Source organism: Peromyscus maniculatus, chromosome 1 (genome assembly GCF_049852395.1).
Source record: "Peromyscus maniculatus bairdii isolate BWxNUB_F1_BW_parent chromosome 1, HU_Pman_BW_mat_3.1, whole genome shotgun sequence".
In the NCBI taxonomy this organism is placed as follows: Eukaryota; Metazoa; Chordata; class Mammalia; order Rodentia; family Cricetidae; genus Peromyscus; species Peromyscus maniculatus.
This window is the reverse complement of record NC_134852.1, coordinates 198658822-198681585: the sequence shown is the minus strand read 5'-3', so window position 1 is coordinate 198681585 and position 22764 is coordinate 198658822. Positions and strand designations below refer to the sequence as shown.

At 41.7% G+C, this 22764-nt stretch overlaps 1 protein-coding gene and 1 non-coding gene across 28 annotated transcripts in view; one reads left to right on the top strand and one right to left on the bottom strand.

Annotated features, from left to right (window-relative positions):
• Gbf1 (golgi brefeldin A resistant guanine nucleotide exchange factor 1) overlaps positions 1-22764 on the bottom strand; it is a 153548-nt gene that overhangs the window by 130432 nt on the left and 352 nt on the right. For 25 of the 27 annotated variants that reach the window (XM_076563236.1, XM_076563224.1, XM_076563237.1 and 22 more), the window contains exons 2-3: positions 11235-11340; positions 3624-3690 (exon numbers count right to left, since the gene is read on the bottom strand). In XM_076563236.1, coding sequence (XP_076419351.1) covers positions 3624-3690; positions 11235-11330 — 163 coding nt within the window. In that variant the 5' untranslated portion in view covers positions 11331-11340. Of the gene's footprint in view, positions 1-3623; positions 3691-11234; positions 11341-22764 lie in introns of those variants that run through there. The other 2 variants (XM_076563241.1, XM_076563238.1) reach the window with 2 other exon arrangements.
• Positions 1270-1350, top strand: Trnaa-agc (transfer RNA alanine (anticodon AGC)). Its single transcript has one exon. It is a non-coding gene; the product is annotated as a tRNA-Ala (tRNA).

The window sequence follows — 22764 nt, the reverse complement described above, 5'->3', positions numbered from 1 at the left end:
ACCAAGAGCACTATCAGGAACCCTGACATCTGACCTTCCTTTTTATGCTCCCATTGCATGCCACAGATGTTACCACAGGGTCTAGCCATGAGGTTGAACATAACTCGAGTGTTTTGCCAGAGCCCCATAAGATCACTAGATGGGTGAAAGAAACTGTATCATTGGAATCTAAAGCTATAGCAGGGTTTGGGCAACTACAAAGGACACTCGGGGACAGAAGGGCCACTACCCACTCCCACAGTGGCTCTTTTGCCCCTAAGTCCAAGATACCCCCAGCCCTGCAGGCAGCACAGAGTTAACTACCCACCCGTTCTGAGAAGCACAAAGGTACATCACTGCAACATGTCTAACATTTACATTGCCTCTCTCTGCTCATTAAACAGGTTTTGGTTAAATAATGAACAAACTGTATTACAGACTCCGATGAGAATTCCAAAATTATAAATCAACTGGGAAAGCCCAAAGGAGCAGACAGACAGGGAGGGGGGAGAAGGATAATATTGACTAATATAAAGGGCGCAGCTTGACAGTGGATATTCCTGCCACACCTGAGCAAACACACTCTATGGGGGGAGGGGAAAGAGAGCAAGAGAGGGGAGATGGGACAAGACAGCCTGAAATTTGCATCCGGAAAAGATTAAAAGGGATTCTTTGGGGATAGAGAAAATACATAATATATATTACTATAAATGCAAAACTGTACTAAAAGCTAACTCAAATGTCAAAGATTACAGCTTGAATAAATTTAAATATAAAAGCCATGTGCTTCCTTGAGTTAATGAGAGAGACATAAAAGGACAAAGTGGCCAAGAGACTGCCTTATGCTGCCTTTGCTGGGCAATGGGTCCAAAGTTCAGCCATGACTACACCCAAAGGCTTCCCTCCAGAGTTCTGGGCCCTAAGAAATGGGAATTCATTCATTCTGTAGCTTACATGTGATTTTTCTTTTTCTTTTTTTTCTTTTTTTTTTTTTGGCTTTTCGAGACAGGGTTTTGCTGTGCAGCTTTGGAGCCTGTTCTGGAACTTGTTCTGTAGACCAGGCTGGCCTCAAACTCACAGAGATCTGCCTGCCTCTGCTTCCTGAGTACTAGGATTAAAGGCATGAGCCCCGTCACATTTGATTTTTTTTTTTTAATGAACTTTAAAACTATGGGACACCCATAGTCCCAGCTACGCAGGAGATTAACAAATGCATTACTTGAGTACAGAAACTCAAAGCAAGCCTGGGCAGCACAACAAACCCAGACTTAACCTTAAAGAAAAACATTTTTTGGGGTTGGGGATTTAGCTCAGTGGTAGAGCATTTGCCTAGCAAGCACAAGGTCCTGGGTTCGATCCTCAGCTCCAAAAAAATAAAAAATAAAATAAAATAAATAAAAAGAAAAACACTTTTTGAGCTACAATTCACATACCATAAAACTTATCCTTGTAAAGTATACAACTCAGTTGTTTCTAATATACTTTCCAAGTTGTACAACCATAAAACATTTTGTTCACTCCAAAAGAAACTCCTCAACAGAAACCACACATCTGCTCTAACTACTTCAGAAGAACCCAGAAAGGATCTAAGAGCCTTAATGACTGAGGGGGACAATCAAATCCCCCTCACCGACACTTTTCTCGTCAAAGTAACAATATATAAATTCTGTACTGGGAAAACAGGATTGGTAGCAGATGCCTGTAATGTTGGCACTTAAGGAGTTACATGTTAGTACCGGGAGAACTCATGTTAACCACTGCCCATTGATTTTTCTAACTAGTTCTTTTTGGTTTATTTGGTTGTTTGCCACTAGAGGTTGAACCCAGGGACTCGGGAATTTGAGGCAAGTGCATCACCATCGAGCTGTATCCCTGACCCATTTGTACTCTTTTGTTTTGAGATAGGGTCTCACTAAGCTGCCCAGGCTGGCCTTGAACTCATTCTATGGCCTAGACAAGTCTTAAACTTTCAATCCTCCTGCCTCAAGGCTCCTATATTGAGACTGCAGGTCTGTACTATGTCTAGGTTGTTTACTTGCTTGCTTGCTTCTTTAAGACAGGACCTCACTTTATAGCCCAGACTTTCCTGGAAGTCAGTATATACAAAAAGTACGTTATATGGTTAATGTAAGGACAATAAGGAAGAACATCTCAATACCTATATGGTGGTGTTATTTACTATGTGGCTCAGGTTTGCTCAAAATCATCACACTCCATCTGTCTTATCCTGAGTGCTTGGATTACAGGTGTAAGCCACCAGGTTTGGCTTATAAACTAAAAATTTAAAGCCTTCTCAATTAAATGACATTTGTTCCTTTATAGATAACTTCAGTCCATGTTTGGGAAAATAACTATGTTCTCCAAACTTTCTCCTGTGTTTCTCATAAAATGAAGAATTTCTTTCATTTATTGTTTGTTTAATTTGTTGAAGTCTAAGTATTGTTCAATTATGGGCTGAGATATACCACTACCTAACAGCATTCCAAGACTGTAATTACAAGAGTCCTTTAGAATCAACACAGGAACACAGCTCTGAGGCATTCCCTTTTTGTCTATACTGCCTTAAAAAAAAAACACAAGGGGAAAATAAAAACAATAAATAACAAAAACCACATAAGTATTGACTCCCATTACCCTCTTCTCCCCCACACACACTAAAAAGCACTTGGTATACACAGTCCCTCTAAGTAAATGTACCAAAGCAATGTACAACATGGGAAAGAACATGAAAGCAGGTGTCAGATAGAGCTTAAAATGTACTCGATTCCACCTCTGAGAATTAGCTAAATCATTTTAGGTGTATTGTTTGTTTTCACCTTTCTGTTTTGTCATTTGAGATAGGATCTCATGTAGCTCAGGCTGGCCTAAAACTGGTATATAGCTAAAGGATAATATTGAATTTCTGAACCTCTTGGCTCCTCCTCCCAAGACCTGAGATTACAGACAAGGCGCATGTCACCACACCCAGTTTTATGGGGGGTTAGGGATTGAATCTAGGGCTTATTCATGGGAGATAACCACTCTGCAAACTGAGCTACATCACCAGGCCTTCAGTAAATCCCTTTAGACTCTCTGGACTTCACTTTTTTTCATAAAAAGGGGACAGTATGCATGCCTCTTTCACGTATTTCTGTAAAAGTTAACAAGGATAATAAATATGGAAGTGGCTTTGAAAATTCTAAATGTAATACATAAAGTTAATTTGATTAGGAAAATCAAAGGACAAAGGACTCTGAGAACATAGAAATACTGCAAGCAGTGAAATAGAGACTAGCAAGCTTTATTTATCCATGAGCCAAATCTGACTTGCGCACTTCTTAAAAAAGAAAATATGTACTTCTCCTGTACATCTTACCTATGACTAGTGAGCTCCATGGACAGAGCTGAGCATCCACAGAGCTGCATACAGCCTACAAAGCCTCAGGTGTTTACTATATGATCTTTTGTTTTCATTTGCCCTCTATGATCCTTTACATGAAAACTGTCTATCCCTGTCTATCCATGCAAATCAAATACATGCATTTCTTACTAGGCCAAGTAATTCTGTCCACACGTGGAGCCTTACCTGTTACGTGTTTCCTACGAGTGGAGCCTTCCTTACCTGTTACACTGTTTAAGAATTCCACCTGCATGTGGAGCCTTACCTGTTACGCTGTTTAAGACCTCCTTTAGATGACTGAAACTGTGCAGCAGAGGATCCCGTTCTTCATCCTGGAGAATCATAGGTCAAGAAAAAAAAAAAAAACTATTCCAAAATAGGAAAGAGAAAATGAAAGATCAAAACTTTTCCTCTAAATCTAACCAGAAAATTGAGTATGTTTTTCTTCTGAGGAAAAAAAAGAAACTCAGCCATGGCTCCTCACTCTGCTATTTCAGACACTGTGAGCTTACCTAAAGTAGGTTCTTCAAAGCTAATCTATAACCCAGTTTCTTTTATGCTTTCTCAGATTTTTTATTCCCTTTTCTTTATTCTGTGTGCATGTGCAGGCCATGTTCCACAGATTAGGGTGAGAGGACAATTTGTGGACTCAGTTCTCTTCCTCTACCATGTGATCCTAGGGATCACTCTCTAGTCATCAGGGTTGGGGACAGGTACCTGCCCACAGAGCCATCTTTCTGGCCTCAACCCTGTTTCTCCTGTGAATCACAGCCCATATGGAAGTCACACAACTGAATATGGGGGAAGGTCTTGAAAGTTTGGCAACAGTAAAATGTTCCTGAATACAGACAATAAGCATGCCTGAAACACATCAGCTCCAATTTCAAACTGGTATGTTTTATGAGCTACAGTACTTTTGCTGTACATACAAAGTTTTCTGCTCTTCTAGAAACATAATGTAAGTTTAGTTATGGAAAAAGATTTTTTTTTAAATTTTTTACTGTCATTCCTCAGCATGTAAGTATCAAATTAGTATGTCTTTGTATTATATTATGTTAAAATGTTTGGTTTTAAAAATTGCTGCTTGTATTACTGACAAGGTCCTTTAAAAAAATTATGAAATGAATCTTGGCTTACGACTACAAAAGAGAAAAACAGACTACAAAAGAATTTCTAACAATTTCTAACAGTTGTGCAAAACAGCTTTGTCAGAATTAAAAATTATAAAGTCAGTTTCGCAGTGGTGGCTCACGCCTTTAATCCCAGCACTCAGAAGGCAGAGGCAGGTGGATCTCTGTTAGTTCAAGGTCAGCCTGGTCTACAGAAAGAGTTCTAGGACAGCCAAGGCTTCACCGAGAAACCCTGTCTCGAAAAACAAAAATTATAAAATCAAATCAAAATAGCCATCAACTCTGAAAAACAGGGACAGTGCTCTACATCCTGCAGTACCAAATACTAAGCCATGATTAATTCTTTATGTAAGAATAAATAAGTACATCTACCTCATTAGTCCATAAATCTGCTTTCACTGTTAATAAATGGTAAGACTATATGCATATCAAAGAATGTTTTTAAAACATTTATTTGTTTGTGTGTATACATATGTGGGCACTCACATGCCTTGATGTGTGTACATGTGTGGGCGCTCACATGCCTTGATGTGTGTACATGTGTAGACGCTCCCATGCCTTGATGTGTGTACGTGTGTGGACGCTCCCATGCCTTGATGTGTGTACGTGTGTGGACGCTCCCATGCCTTGATGTGTGTACGTGTGTGGACGCTCCCATGCCTTGATGTGTGTACATGTGTGGACGCTCCCATGCCTTGATGTGTGTACATGTGTGGGCGCTCACATGCCTTGATGTGTGTACACGTGTGGATGCTCCCATGCCGTGATGAAAGTGTGAAGCCAAAGGAGAGCTCACAGGAGTTGCCCCTCTCCTTCCACTATGTTCTGGGGACCAAGCTTGGGTCATCAGCCTTGGTGGCAAGCACCTCTACCCTCTAAGTCATCTCAGCAACTCCCAAAGAATTATTTTTAAATAAATTTCTTTATGATTTATTATCAGTAAATGTTTTATTTGTATGCCTATTTTACATACCTAGATGCCCCAGGGTATATAAAATTTCTCAAACAAGAAGAGATCGATAGTGAAAAAGTGCCCAATGACATCATTTATTTAAGTGTGTATGTATAGGAACCCAAGACATCATTTAAGTGTGTATGTATAGGAACCCAAATGTCTCTACTTTTATTTCATATGTACACATGATACAGATATATATTAGAACTTTCTAACTTGGCAAGAATAAGTAAACTATTTGGTGAATGTGTTTGAAATGTTTACTCATGTTTACTCAAAAACACTGATTGGGGGGCTGGAGAGATGGCTTAGCAGGTAAAATACTAGTTAGAAAGCACTAAACTTGTTTTTATAATTGTGCTAAAATTTGTTCACACAATTCTACAAATATACATACATACATGTATATATACACACATATACACCCAATAATAAACAGCTAACTTTAAAGCTATATGTGAGAGGGAAGAGTAAAGAAACTGGATAAGAGAGAAAAAACCCAGAGGCATCTGGGAGAGTCCAGAGCAGAGAGAAAAGAGAAACAGCCTGGACATGGCCAGGGCTAGGGTAGCTGGAGAATGGGAGAGAATGGTGGAGAGAGCAACAGAGCTTGAGAAAGCAGGGAGTAGACAAATAATGTGGATTATAAGGAGGAAGAGGAGCTGGCAGGGGGGCTCAATTGGGAACAATAACAACAACAAAAAAAACATATCACAAGTTCCTGAAGAATGGTGGCTTTTATCTACTAGCTAGAAATCCTTCTATAGGCCAACTTGAGCCCATCTATGGATTTATGGACTTCCTGAACCTAACAGTAACAATGAAGTTTCTTTTCTTTTTTCTTTTTTTTTTTCTTTTTTTTTTTTTTTTTTTTGGTTTTTCGAGACAGGGTTTCTGTGTGTAGCTTTGTGTCTTTCCTAGAACTCACTCTGTATGTAGCCCAGGCTGGCCTCGAACTCACAGAGATCCGCCTGCCTCTACAATGAAGTTTCTTATGCATCTGATTAGCAAGATATGACCTGCTCTGTATGAGAAGCTTGCAGACTCCATTGCACAGATTATCATCACCCATCCATACTCTATATATCATCAATAACTAAACTAATTTGAATGACTTTGCTAACTAACTATAGCCCTAAGAAATTAGAAGTCTTCCTGATGTTTCTAGCGTACTCAAGTAGTCCCAAATATCAACTTTATTTATAAAAGAACTAGAGAGATAGTACAGCAGCTGAGTCTGATTCCTAACAACTATATCTAGCTGTTCATAACCACCTGTAACTCCAGCTCTAGAATCTAGAACCTTCTAGATTCTGCAGGCATGCTTGCATGCATGCGTATACACACAAACACACATACACACACACACACACAAATAAATAAATAATAGATTTATAAAAATGTGGCAGGACTGGAGAGATGGCTCAGCAGTTAAGAGCACTGACTGCTCTTCCAGAGGACTCAGGTTCAACTTCCAGCAACCACATGGCAGCTCACAGCCATCTATAACTCCAGTCTCAGACATCTCTTCTTTATCTTAAAAGATAAGAAGTCTTTTTGATATTTTTAGGTATACTAAAGTAGTCCAAAATATCAGGCACACACGGTACATAGACATACAAGCAGACAAAATACCCATTTATATAAAATAATAAATTTTTTTGATGATTCCTTTTTATTTTATTTTTTTACTGTGCATTGGTATTTTGCTTGCATGTATGTCTGTGTGAGGGTATCAGATCCTCTGGAACTAGAGTTACAGACATTTGTGAGATGACATGTGAGTGCTGGGAACTAAACTTGGGTCCTCCAGAGGAGCAGGCAGTGCTCTTAACCTCTGAGCCATCTCTCCAGCCCCAGATAAGAATTTTTTAAATTTTAAAAAGAAAAGGGCATTGGATCCCTGGAACTGGAGTTACAGGTCATTGTTAGCCACCATGTGAGTGCTAGGAATCAATCTGCGGTCCTTTGGAAGAGCAGCCAGTGCTCTTAACTACTAAGTCATCTCTCTAGCCCCTGGTTATGGTGTTTTATCACAGCAACAGAAAAGTAACTAACACACTAGCCTACTCCCATTATCAAGAATGCTTTCCCTTTCTTAATAAAGTGTTTCTGTTTCATGTATGTATACATTATATACAGATACACACACACATATATATATTTACATACATATACTATACATGTATAGAGAGAAGAATGTGTCATCTTCTGGGTTAAGCCTGTAAACCTAATGCCAATTGGAATAAAACAGAAGTATCCTTGGATACCAAGAACAAATCTGAATTCTTATTATTCTCATTATTACTGGAAACATGACTATTGTTTTAATTAGGGAGACTTTTTCATGTTTATTTGTGTGTATGTGTATGTAAGGGCACACACATGTAGTAGTTAGAGGACAACCTGTGGGAGTCAGCTCTCTCCTTCCACCATGTGGGTTCCAGGGATTGAACCCAGGTGATCAGGTGTGGTGGTCTGAATGAAAATGCCCACCTAGGCTCATATGTTTTGAATGCTTAGTCACCAAGGAGTAGAACTGTTCGAGGATTAGAAGAATTTGGAGGTGTGGCCTTGTTGGAGTAGGTGTGGCCTTGTTGGGGGAAGTGTGTCAATGGAGGTGGACTTTGAGGTTTCAAAAGTCCACATCAGGCCCATTTTCTCTCTCTGTCTACTGCCTACAGATCAGAATGTAGCTCTCTGCTACTGTTCTAGTACCATGTGTGCTGCCATGCTCCCCACCATGATAATAGACTAACTGCAAGCCCCCAAAATTAAATGCTTTCTTTCCTAAGAGTTGCTTAGGTCATGGTGTCTCTTCACAGCATAGAACAGTGACTAATACATCACTGTTTATCCACTCCTTATCTACAGCTTTATCCACTCACCCACCTTGCTAGCCCTAGGTTGTTGTTCTTTTAGTCTACAAAATAATGGGTTTCAACTAGAGGGTGGTAGTGGTGCAAACCTGTAATCCTAACCCTTCAGAAGTGGAAGCAAGAAGACCAGGAGTTTAAGCCGGGCAGTGGTGGTGGCGCACACCTTTAATCCCAGCACTCGGGAGGCAGAGCCAGGTGGATCTCTCTGAGTTCGAGGCCAGCCTGGGCTACAGAGTGAGTTCAAAAAAAGGTACTAAAGCTACACAGAGAAACCCTGTCTCAAAAAAAACAAAAAAATAAACAAATAAATTAAATAAATAAAAAAGACCAGGAGTTTAAAGACAGCTACATACTAAGTTTGAAGCCCTGTCTAAATAAACGAATGCAATGGGTTTCATTATGGCGTTGTCATATATATATGTCATTATACTTCGTTCTTACTCACTACCCCACTGCCCTCTCCTACCCTCCCAGCCTTTGTAGCTGGTTCTCCACTCCCCTCTTCTTTTCTTTTGATTTGTTTTATTTATCATGTATAATGTGTATATGTATGCATCACATGCACATGTGGAAGTCAGAGGATAACTTTATAGAATTGGTTCTCTCCTTTTATTTTTATGTAGGTTTCAGAGATCAAACTCAGGTTATAAGGATTTCAAAGCAAACACATAACACACTAAGCCATCTTACCAGCCACTGGTTTTATGGCTATTTTTTTCTTCTTCATTTTCATTTAGATGTGTGTGTGTATACATGTTCACAGACACATGGAGGCCTGACGTTAACACTAGGCATCTACCTCCATCACTCCATCTTCCCCTCAGAGGCAGAGCTCTCAGAACACCAGAGCTCACTGACATGGCTGCTCTCACTAGCTTGCTTGCTCCAGGGATCCCTGTCTCTGCCTTCCAAGGCTTGAACTGCAGGCCTTACCCTCTCAGCCACTTCACCAGTCCTGGACAGCCACTAATCCTTTATATGGGTTTTGGGGATCCAAACTCTAGGCCTCTTGGTTGTACAGCAAGTTTTTTAACTGCTGGACCATCTCCCTAGCCCCTGCCCTTTTAAGATTTATTTTTATTCATGTGTATGTCTACATGAGTATATGCTGCAGGAAAATATTATAAGAACTCAGCTGGTTATGGCAAAGCTACCACCTGAAGGAATTCCTCTAGAGGAAGCCAAATTCCAGGGAGCTTTTGGTGTTACTTGGCTTGTTCTGTTGTGAAAATCATGTGTGCCTTCATAGTTTTCCCAATTGATTTTTCCCCTAAGAAGTGCTAACAATGTGGACTGATCTCTCTCTGGACATATACATTCCAGGTATTTGGAGAACAGCCTCAGGAAATGCTTCCTTCCCCACAGCCCATCCGTTTCTCCCCTTTCAGCACTGGAATCAGATATCTCCCTTAGCCACTTTCAAGGACTAACAGAAATAACAGTCCAGACCACCACATGCTAGTCTCCTGATTTAAGGTAAATTCTACATGGAGACACCGCCTAGGTCAGGCGGACCTTAAGTAATAGCTTTACACAATTTAGCTTGGACCCTCCTTTCTTATAGCCTTAATAACTTTATAGACCCCTAGCTTCTTACCTAACCACTTCTCAGAATGTAGACTGAGCACATAGACCCCTTTTTCATATACTAACCAGGCATTAGCACTCAGTTGACCTCCTCTATTACCACTCCTGTTTTGGATTGTAAAAGAAAGCCTAGTGGTCACTGCCTGAGGAAAATTCTTACCTGCCTTTATGACCCCGTAGAATTCAAGCCTGGTGACCTTGCTCAGCCAGAGGATTGCTATTGCTTGGGTTTCTAACTGTATTCCTGGGAGACTTAGAGGGAACGGAGAGACTAAGGAGACGGAGAAGAGAAAGGAGAATGGAAGAACAAACGGGTAAGAACTGGAAAGGAACAAACTGAGACGGGGAAGAACTAGACTGAAGTGCAGAAGAGAGGACTAGAGGAATGAGATGGAAGATGAGGAAGAGCCAGATGGGGAAGAACAAGATGGGAGAGAAGGAGATGGGAGAGGAGCTGATATGGGAAAGAACAAGATGGATGAGAACCTCAAGGGGCAGAACTAAGATGAGAGAATTAAATTAGAACTCAGAGGGGACAGCAGTTAAATGTAGAGATAAATCAGGCAAGAAAGGAGGTAGGCATGAGAGCAGAATAGAAGCTTGTAGAGAGAGAACTGACACAGAATAATAAAGTGTATGGACAAAGGAGTTTCGTGTATGTAGATTCATTTCCTTTCATCAACGATTAAATTATCAGCTGGTTGCAGATCCTTCCCGGACCCTGGGAGGGGACTATCGAGGGACTGAACCCCCATAATCTCCAATAAGTACACAGCATATGTGTGCAGGTACCCAAGGAGGCTAGAAGAGGATCACAAGAGAGTTGTGAGTTGCCCAACATGAGTGCTGTGAAACAAACTTGATCCACTGGAAGATTAGCAAGTATTCTGAACTGGTGAGCCATTTCTAGCCCCCAGTCCTGTTCCCTTCCCCCGCCTCCCCTCTTTTTTTTTGGTTTTTGAGACAGGATCACAAGTAGCCCAGGTTAGTTTTGAACTCAGTATGTACCAAAGCTAGCCTTGAACATATGATCCTTTTTCTTCTACCTCCCATGTGCTAGGATTATAGGAATACACTATCACACTGAGCCAGCTCCCTGTTCTGCTTTCCTGTCACATGTATTCTATTGTTCTCTTTTCTCTCTCCTCCTTCTATGAGGACCTATCCCTTTACCTTTTACATCACCTTTCTTCTTTCATCACACACACACACACACACACACACACACACACACACACACACTCTTAGTTGATTGCTGTTTTAACCAAAGATGAGATTCCCTACAATAACTCAGTGACCAAAATGTCTGCCCATGCCCCACTTACCAGTGGTATATGGGTGCTCCATCGTGCATTTCGTTTGATGGCACCAACAACAACGTTAATTTCTCCTTGAATGATGTAAATATTCTTGTCCACCATCCTGACAAACCTACCAGAAGAGTAGAAAAGATTGGTTAATATTTTTTCCCTTTAGGGTTTTTTGCTTGTTTAGTTGGTTGGTTTTTGTTTTTGTTATTGTTTGGGGTTTTATTTTGAGACAGGGTTTCTCTGTGTAGCCTTGGCTGTCCTAGAACTCACTCTGTAGACCAGACTGGTGTTGAACTCAGAGATTTGCCTGCCTAAGTGCTGGAATTAAAGGTATATGCCACAATGCCTGGCTTTTCCCTTTCATTTTATGTATATGAATGCTCAGCCTGCATGTACATCTGTGTACCATGTACATACCCAGTACCAGCATAGGCCAGAAGATCCCCTAGGCCAGGAGTTACAGATGGTTGTGAGCCACCATTTGGGTGTTAGGAATTGAACATGGGTCCTCTAGAAAAGCAACAGTTTTTTTTAACCACTGAGTCATCTCTCCAGCCCCAAGATGGGGGATTATTAAAATAGCTAGCCATGGATGGTGACACATACCTGTAATCCCACCTACTTGAAAGGCTGAGGCAGAAGGATTGAAATTGCAAGGTCTGCCTAGGCAACTTATTAAGCTCCTATCTCAAAATAAAAAATTTAAGAAAGGGATAGGAATGTAGCTTAGTGATAGAACACTTGCCTAATGTTCATGAGGAAGTTGGTCCAAAATCTAGCACTATTAATTAATTAATTAATTAGGTCACCCAAAGCATACTCATGATTAGCCTAACAATGTGAGAAATGTCATTTGACTTTCTAGTACCAAGATTTTCCACCTATAACACTGAGGTTAAATCCATCTTAAATTATGAATCTAACTACCTGACTGTCCTAAAAGTCTCTGGAAGTTCCAAGTAGTTCAAGACACAACTCCAAACTCAACAATGCAGCAGAGTGTGATGGTGTACACTGTTAAACCCAACACTCTGAAAACAGAGGAAAGCTGGGTCTCTGTAAATTCAGAGGCAGTCCAATCCACATAGTGAATTTCATGCCAGCCTGGGATACATGAGATTTTGTTTCAAAAAACAAAAAACAAAAATAAATAAATAAATAAATAAATAATTTTTTTCAGATATAGTCTCAATATGTAGACCAGGCAGGCCTTGAACTCACAGAAATGCCTGCCTCTGCCTCCTGGGTGCAGGGATTAAAGCTTTGTGTCACAAAAAAACAAACATTTCTTTAAAATAAGCAAAAGAAATAAAATAATGAAGGTTGCTAAGAAGAACAGTTTTAGCCACTGTGGTAGTGTGTGCCTTTAATCCCAGCACTTGGGAGAATGAGACATGTAGATCTCTGTGAGTTCAAGGCTAGCCTAAGCTACATAGTGAGACCCTGTCTCAGAGAAAGAGAGAAAAACAAAAAGCTTTTTGGTTTGGAATCACAGTTGAATGTGAACTTCAATACTGCATCCATTCTGCCAAGGCAGCTCCAAGACACTGGCACGATGACTCGGAAGTTCTAAAACCTCACATGCACTGAGTTACTGCAGGAAATCACCAAGAAGACTACAGTGAATGCTTTTGTAAAGCTGATGCTCTGTGAAACTCTGAAACGACGCTGAAAGCTAACTTAGTATTATAACTGCTCCCAAAGGAACTACTGTAGGATTGCCTGTGCTATCCAGAATAGCACTTAGGAAAGATATTTAATTCTTTCCCCAGGTGAAAATATTGAAAAATAGAATTTCTTCTTGGAAGACTAGGAATGCAGTTCAGCTAGTAGAGTGCTTGCCTAGCATGCACAAGCTCTAGGTTCAATCCCACCACCACTTAGGTGAACCAGGCGTGATGGTGAGCGTCTGTAATCTAAGCACCACAGCAGGTAGTGGCAGGAGGACCAGGAAAAGCAAGCCATCCTTTATAACACAGCCAACTGGAAACCAACCTGGCTTCATAAGACTCTTTCCCAAAAAACACTCTTGGCATAGAGTATATCCTAGGAACATGCAACAACAAAATTGCCACTTCCCATTATTTAAAAACTCCTCAGAGTCGCCGGGCGGTGGTGGCGCACGCCTTTAATCCCAGCACTCGGGAGGCAGAGCCAGGCGGATCTCTGTGAGTTCGAGGCCAGCCTGGGCTACCAAGTGAGCTCCAGGAAAGGCGCAAAACTACGCAGAGAAACCCTGTCTCGAAAAACCAAAAAAAAAAAAAAAAAAAAAAGTTCTACTTTGCAAAAAAAAAAAAAAAAAAAACTCCTCAGAGTCTGGTATGGTGGCTAATGCAAGTTAACACTGGTATTCATGAGTGAGTTTGAAACCAGCCTTATCTATATTATGAGTCTCTGTCTAAAAGAAAAAAAGAAAGAAGAGTTCAGAACTATTGCAAAGTAAAAAAAAAAAAATTATTAAACTTTCTATTTCTGACACTATGTAAAAAAAAAAAACACTCATGTAAAACACATAGTTATTTGTTGAACAAGTGATATTTAGCATACAAAAAGCTACATCCAGACTAGTGGTGCAAGGGAAGACTCTTAGTACTTCCCAATCCTATCTTCCATGCTTCTGCTCATGACTCCTACTATAAAACTGATGTTTATTAACATTTTACTCTTATTTCACTGACATATATCTTTAAATAATATACAATATCATTCTATGTTTTATGTGTAATTAATATTTTATATATTCTTCTGCAATTTGCACTTTGATGTTTTATCTAGGAGTCATCCATGTTGATAAGTACAGTTAATATATTTTGTAGATACACACACACACACACACACACACACACACACAAAATAAAGCATCTAAAGCTGGGCAGTAGTGGCACATGCCTTTAATCCAGGCACACAGGAAACAGAAGCAGGCCAGTCTCTGCAAGGTCAAGGCCAGTCTGGTCTACACAGCAGCCAGAGCTATACAGAGAGATCATGTCTCAAAAAAAAGAAAAATGGCCAGTGAGATGGCTCAGATTTTGAGCACTTTCTGTTCTTTCAGAGGACCCAGCTTCAGTTCCCAGCACCCACATAGTGGCTGACAACCATCCATAGGCACGCCCAAGGTACACTAACATACATGCAGACAGAACACTAATATACATAAAATAAAACTTTTTTAAAATTAAAATTTTGTTCTGTTTTATTGTTTTTGAAGACAGGGTTTCTCTGTGTAGTTAGTCCTGGTTGTCCTGGAACTCACTCTGTAGACCAGGCTGGCCTTGAACTCAGAGATCTGTGTGATACCAACTCCCAGCTTTTTTTTTTTTTTTCAAGATTATATTTATTTGTATTTTACGAGCATTGGTGTTTTGCTTACAAGTATGTCTGTGTAAAGGTTTCAAATCCCCTGGAACTGGAACAGACAGTATGAACTGTCATATTGGTGCTGAGAACTGAACTCAGGTCCTCTGGAAGAGTCCTCTGCTCTTAAGCACTCAGCCATCTCTCCAGGCCAAACTAAATTTTTAAGTAGCTAAATATCTCATATTTTACAGAGATGGGATCCCCAGAAAATGCAAGTCATGAAAACCTTCAAGCTAGGCATGGTGGCACACGCGTTTAATCCCAGTACTTGGGAGGCAGATGCAGGCGGATCTCTGTGAGTTCGAGGCCAACCTGGGCTACAGAGTGAGTTCCAGGAAAGGCTCAAAGCTACACAGAGAAACCCTGTCTTGAAAAACCAAAAAAAAGAAAAAAGAAAAAGAAAGAAAGAAAGAAAGAAAGAAGGAAGGAAGGAAGGAAGGAAGGAAGGAAGGAAGGAAGGAAGGAAGGAAGGAAGGAAGGAAGGAAGGAAAACCAGATATCCACACACAGAAGAATGAAACTAGAACCCTGTCTCTCATCTTCCACAAAAAACCCAACTTCAAACAGATCAAAGCTTCAAAACTCAGAAGCCAGGCGGTGGTGGTGGTGGTGGTGGTGGTGGTGGTGGTGGTGGTGGTGGTGGTGGTGGTGGTGGTGGTGCACGCCTTTAATCCCAGCACTCGGGAGGCAGAGGCAGGCGGATCTCTGTGAGTTCGAGGCCAGCCTGGGCTACCAAGTGAGTTCCAGGAAAGGCGCAAAGCTACACAGAGAAACCCTGTCTCGAGAAAAAAAAAAAAAAGCTTCAAAACTCGGAACCTGTTAGAGGAAAAACACTTTAGAATATAGATACAGGCAGGGACTTTCAATGAGAATGCAGTCACTCAGGAAATAAGGCCAACAATTGATGATAAATGAGACCTCGTGAAATTGAGTAAAGATACGGTCTACAGAATAAAAGAAAAGCTTAACTAGCTATACATCTGATAGAGGTCTAACATCTAAAATATACAAGAAATAACAACCCAGAGCCAGGGAGATGGCGCAGTCAGAAAAGCAGGAACTTGAGTTCAGATTCACAGAAGGCAAATAAAGAGCATGGCAGAAGGTACCTGTAACCAGAGTGCTGGGGAAGTGGGGACAAGAGGAGCCCTGGAGCTTGCTGGCCAAGCCAGTCTAGCCAAATAGGTGAGCAGGTCCAATGAAAGACCCTCATCTCAAAAATGAAGGTGGAGAGAGATGGAAAAGGGCACCTGACATTGACCTCCAGCCTCCAAAGGACACATACACAAACATGTACAACACACATGCTCACACAAAGAAGAGGGAAAAAAAGGTTTCAAACAATCCAATCAATAGATGGGCTAGTAAAATGAACAAACAGTTCTCAAAAGATGAAATACAGCCAGGCGCAGAGGCAAATGGATCTGTGAGTTCGAGGACAGCCTGGTCTACAGAGTGAGTTCCAGGGCAGCCAGGGCTGGAAAAAAATTTTTTTTCTTCTTTATACTTCGCTGGTGGAACGTAAACTAGTCCAGCCACATGGAAGTCAATATGGAGGTTCTCAAAACACTAAAAATGGGTCATTCATATGACCTGCCTCGTGGGTACTTAGCCCCAGGGACTGCTTCAAGACAACATAACACAGAGATACCGGAACATCAATATTTACTGCAGCCCTATTCTCAATGGGTTCATTAAGGAACCAACCTAGGTAACTGACAACAGGGGAAAGAACAAGGAAAGCGCGGCGTGGGAATATACACAGTGGGGTTTTCTTCAGTCACCAACAGCACAGTAACATCATCCCCAGGATTTTGTATCCAACTGGAGATCATTACACTAAGTGAATTAAGACAATCTCAGAAAGAAATAAAACCATATATGTGTATATCAAAGTAGTAGTAATACAGTCTGGAGGATGAAGGGGACCAATGGGAGGGAAAGAAGCAAGAAAGAGGACAGTAAGTGGAGATGAGGGGGATACACTCAATATACAATACACAAGTAAATTTTTTCTTAATTATTTTTTAAATGATACTATTAAAGCCAGGTATGGTGGCACACATCTGTAATTCCAGCAATCAAGAGACAAAGCAGGAGAGGCAGGATTCTGAGGCCAGTCTAGCCTACATGGTGAAACCCGGGCTCAAAAAGTCAAAAGGAAGGGCAAGGAAAAAGAATGGCTGCTCTTCCAGAGGACCTGGCTTCAATTCCCAGCATTCATGTGGTGGCTCACAAACATCCATGAGAGCTAGCATCCTCTTCTGGCATCTGTGGGCACTGCACACATGTGGTGCACAGACATGCATGCAGGCAAACACATAAAACTAAAATTTTAAAGGAGTCCCAGAGATGGCTCAGTGGGTAAAGTACTAGCTACCAACCTGACAAGTCTGGTCCCCAAGACCCACTTAATGAAATGAGAGATCCAACTCCTGAAGTTGTTCTCTGACCTCCACATATGCACCACGGCACATACACAAAATAAGTAAATGCAATTTTTTTTTCATTAGAAAGAGAGGACTAGAGAGATGGATAAGTACTTAAAGACTTGCCAAGCAAGAGCAAGGACCAGAGTTCAAATCCCCTGAATCCATATAAATGCCAGGTGGGCACAGTATCCCACCTGTTCTAACTCCAGCTTCAGAAGGCAGCAACAGGATCTTTAGAGCAAACTGACTAGCAAGGCTATAGGCAAGCTCTAGATTTGATTGAGAGACCCTGCCTTAGGGAAAAGATGGAAGACTGGATATGATTATGGACATCAACCTTGGGATTCTACATACACACAGTGCACATATACAAACATGCAAAAATGTGCACACACATGAAAATCTAAAAAGAAAAAGCAAGAAATATGAGTAGAATAAGCACTTTACAAAGTAGAAAATACAAATAACAAATTAATATAAAAAGATTATTAAGCTAGGCAATGGTGGTGTACACCCTTAATCCCAACACCGGAGAGGCAGGGGCAGGAGTTCAGGGCCAGCTTGGGCCATAGACTGAGTTACAAATCAGACTGGGCCGAGCAGCGGTGGCACATGCCTTTAATCCAAGCACTCAGGAGACAGAGACAGCAGATCTCTGTGAGTGCGAGGCCAGCCTGGTCTACAGATGAGATCCAGGACAAGTACCAAAACTACACAGAGAAACCCTGTCTCGAAAAACCAAAAAAAAAAAAAAAAAAAAAAAAAAAAAAAAAACCACCCAGATTGGACTAACTGAAGAGTAAGATACTATCTCAAAAACACAATAAATCTGACAATAACTCAGTAAAGACTAAATGGCTAGAATATCTAACTGATACAATCAGTTTGAATAACAATTTGGGATCATCATGCCAAGTTAAAGAACTTCATATCCTTTATCTTAGCAATTCCACTTCTAGAGATTCCACCTTAGAGAAATAAAAAAAGTCTGGCAAGGGGTAGGTGTGGTGAGACTAGTCAGTAGGGCTGAGCATCACTTATGGTGATGATCTGGGGTTGTTTTTTGTTGATGGGTTGGTTGGTTGGTTGGTTGGTGTTTGTTTGTTTTTAATGAGGACCCTGCTCTTATAGATGGCCTGGAACTCAAGACACTAGTGCCTCAAGTCTCCTGAGTGATAGATTACAGGCATGCCCACACACTAAGCTCAGTCTTTCTCAAGTCAGGGTTTGCTCCCTCTTTGCCTTTGCAAATGCTACTCCCTTCTCTCTTTCTCCTCTTGGCCACTTTTGTAAACTCTACCTCATTTCACATTAAAATTCAATAATCCCAGCGGTGTTGGTGCACGCCTTTAATCCCAGCACTCGGTAGGCAGAGCCAGGCGGATCTCTGTGAGTTCGAGGCCAGCCTGGTCTCCAAAGCAAGTTCCAGGAAAGGAGCAAAGCTACACAGAGAAACCCTGTCTCACAAAAAAAAAAACAAGAAGAGGGAAAGGAAAAAAAAAATTCAATAATCAAGCCAGGTGGGGTGGCTCCCACCTTTAATCCCAACACTTAGGACATAGAAGCAGGCTGATCTCTGTGAGTTTGATGCTAGACTGGTCTACAAAGAGCTCCGGATCAGGCAGGGGCTACACAGTGAAACCCTGTCTCTCAAAAAACAGAAAACAAAAATCAATAGTAGAATTATGATATGCTTTTGGTTATAAGAAGAGTCTTCAAAGGCAAGACAGACCTGAGTTCCAGTCCTCACTGCTTATACCTAAATGACTATAGCCAAGACCTATTTCTTTTCTTTTCTTTTCATTTTTCCTTTCTTTTTTCCCTCTCACCCCCAGTGTTGGAGATTGAACCCAAAGCCACATGCATGCTAGATGAGCACTGTACTACAAATTATGACCCTTTTAACCAAATTTCCTAACCTTCCTGAGTCTTCATTTACAGTTTTCCACAGTAGCTATATGTGGTAATCAACAGAAAGATTAAGTGTTCAGGGCTAACCTGGGCTAAACATTGAGACCTTGTCCAAGAGCAAAACAAAACAAAAAAATCCAGAAACAAAAAGAACTACAATTTTCCATTGCAAACAGAATGAAGCCATTTTCCCTTGGGTTTGTTGTGAGGCACCCCAAGGCACTGAACGCTGTCAGCATCCACTAAGCACTGTTTTCATGATGGTGTCTGCTCACGAGTCTCCCTCAACTCACTCCTTCTCCCTAACAGAATGAGCACATCTGTCCTCAGCCCATAACACTGTGTACACAGCCCTTCTTACACAAACCTCAGCCGAACAGCGGTGACACACATCTGCAATCCCAGCAATGGGAGGTGAAGGAAGGAGGATCCCAAGCTCAAGACTGGTCTGGGCTGCACAGTGAGACCTTCTCTCAAAAACAAAACAAAACAAAAAACGGGGGTGAGGGCTGGAGAGATGGTGCAGGGGTTAAGAGCACTTGTTGCTCTTACAGAGGACCTGGGTTTAGTTCCCAGCACCCACAATGTGGTTCACAATCATTTGTAACTCCAGGTTTAGGGGATCCAACTCCCTTTAACTTCCATCTGCACCAGGCACACGCATGGCAGGCGCACACACACACACACACACACACACACACACACACACACACACACACAAGCAAAACACACTACTGAGCTCGGAAGAGAGGCACACACAAAAAAAAACTTACTGAACAAAAGTTAGAGAAAGAGTAGGAGTTATAGAAAGTCGAATGAGGAAAAAGCAGGTACTCTGCTCTGACCAGGCACTGCTGGAAAATCCTCTCCAACCGGCTAATCAGGTGCCCAGTGTACCTTAGCTCTTCATGCCATCTCCTCTTCCTGTGGAGATTCTGAGACTATCTCCAGAACCACATGTGGGGAAGCCACTGACCTGTCTAAAAGCGCCCATCTGAGAGACAAAAATGAAAGAGTGTTCCTCTCTAGCCCTCATCTTTAACCACTCGGAACACACAGGTGTAAGGGTGACCAGAACAAAGAAAACCAGCTTGAGTGACGGGGAAGTGGGAGCAGCAGTGACAGTCCCATACAGCCCGTCTGTCCTCTATCATCCTGTACTAAAAAATAGGAAGGCTAGACATACTGTACTCCAGTCTCCAAACAGTGGCCACCTGCTGAATAAGCAGCTGCCTTCTTCAAGTTAGGGGCCTGCATATTACAGGTTCTGCTGCTTCCTATCCATCTTCCACCTGACTCACTTCAGTCAGTAACATTATCTGTCTGACATGCATTCAAATTTATAACCCTGCTTATAAGATTTGTCCTCAACCAGGCAGTGGTAGGGCACACCTTTAATCCCAGTACTCAGGAGGCAGAGGCAGGCAGATCTCTGTGAGTTTCAGGCCAGCCTGGTCTACAGAGCAAGATCCAGGACAACCAAGGCTACACAGAGAAACCCTGTCTCAAAAAACAAAAAACAAAAACAAAACAAAAAAAAGACTGGAACATACTATATAGTCTGCCTACAGCCACTATGTAAAAAAAGTTTGAAGTGTGAGAAAACCTTAAAGAAAATTTATGTTAGTGAAATTATCCTTACGTAGAAAATTACATTCTGCCCTCTGTCCCCAGCACTGAAGATCAAATCCAGGGCCTCTCTCTCACAGGCTAGGTAAATGCTTTATCACTGAGATACACCCTTTTTTGGAAGAGTCTGCATCTCATAAAAAGCAGTGTCCTGTACCATTCCCATCCTCCCATTTGCTTTAAATCTATACATATAAATTACAAACACTATTCCTTCCCTTCCTAACATATGTGTATACACTCTTAACACACCCATTTTCAGGAGGGCAAAGAGAATGAAGCAAGAGAAACTTGGTTCAAGGACTGTATCCTCCTAGATAATTTCCTTCCAGTACCTGGAGACAGTGTTCCTTCCACCTTGTTTCTACCTAGCATGCACAAGCACTGCTGACTGCCAGGGCCAGGCCAAGCCACAAAGCCTAACCACACACTAAACTAATCCCAGGGATGCATGATACTTTGTGGGGCCCGATATCTGCTGAAAGGAACTAGGCAGATTCTACTTTTAACTTTGCTACTTTTTTTTTCTTTGAGACAGGATCTCACTGTGTAGGCCAGGCTGGTCTTAAACTCAAATGTTCTTTCTTAACCCAAAAGTAATGAAATTATACATGTCTGTCACTATACCTAACATATGTCACGACTTTTCAGAAGTATATAGCCAGACCGGGTGGTGCAGGCCTGTAAACCCAGCTACTGGGGGAAGATCACAAGCTCAAGGGCTACAGAACAAGTTTCCAGGCAGCCAGGACAACTTAGAGAGACCATGTCTCAAAATAAACAACTAAAGCTAGCTAAGGATATGACTCAGTGGTAGACTGCTTGGCTACCATATGTAAGACCCGAGGGTCCCATTATTGTAAGACCATGTGTAAATTGAGCAATCCCAAAGCAGATTTTTCATTTGTATCCTCCACAAGGCAGATACAAGTACCACTAGTGCCTGGTACTCTTGAAATAAAGGTGTGTGAGTTTCTGCACTAAAAAAACACTACACTGTCTCTCATCTCTAAATTACTCTATCTTTGATGGACTTCCACCGATTTATAACACAGCAATGTCAAAGGTCATTACCAAGCCATAAACTACACTCTTTGGGGTTGTGCTCCATCATTCACTCTGCTTCCTTGACTCTACCACCAGGAGTAGAACATCTCTCATGACTTGTCTGTTTGAGACAGTATCTCCCTTTAGCCCAGGCTGGCCTCTAACTCAAGAAGTAGCAGAGGATGACCTTTGCATGTCTGACCCTCTTGTTTCTACCTCCTAAGTACTGGAATCATAGGTGTGTGCCAACATGCGTTTATGACGTGCTGAGGACTGAACTCAAGACTTCGTGCATGCAAGGCAAGCACTCAACCAGCTGAGCTGCATCTCCAGCCCTTTTCATGTTTTCTAATCTACTAAAAATAAATAGCCCACCAGGACCAAATTTATTAATATTAAAATCTCTCCATCTTAGCATACAATCGAATGTATCACAATAGAGTGGCTTCCTTGTGATTAAACCACATATCCTTAGGGTAGGTGGGGAAAAGTCACAGTGGGTAAATGCCTACCCAAAACACACACCAAAAGTGTTTACAGCAGGGTGGTAGTGGCACATGCTTTTAATCCCAGCAACAGGGAGGCAGAGGCAGGCGGATCTTTGTGAGTTCCAGGACAAGCAGGGATCCTGTCTCAAAAAAAAAAAAAAAAAAAAAGAAAAAAAAAAGTGTTTACATCAGACCCACGGTGACAGCTGAGCTGTCCTGTGTAAGGAAAACCTTACAGGCAGTTCCTCGGGCTGCTGGCCTCAACTCTTCTACTACCTAATCCAGACGGCACTGGTTCATCTTTCAGAATTAACGAGGCGCCTCGGCTGTCTTAGGTCGAAATCACCCCGAAGTGACAGTGGACAGAATCTGGAAAGATTCCTAATCTAAAAGCCTGGAAACCCATCCTTAGCTCTGCTTTCCGTTTTTAAGGACTTCATTCTCTACAGAGTGCAGAAAGCTTGAAAAAGAGGAGTTGGCGGCTGGATGAAGCCCAGGAAACCAGACGTGAGCCTGGCGTCCGCAGAGTCACAAGTGGAGCCGAGAACACCCCTCGGGGGCAAGGCCTGACCTCTGCTCCCCGCACACCTCCCGACTCTCTCTCACATCAACCCTTTGGCGTTACCTCCTCCCCCAAGCCCCTCAGCCAGCCCGCTGCGCCCAACTGAAGGACCCTTCCTC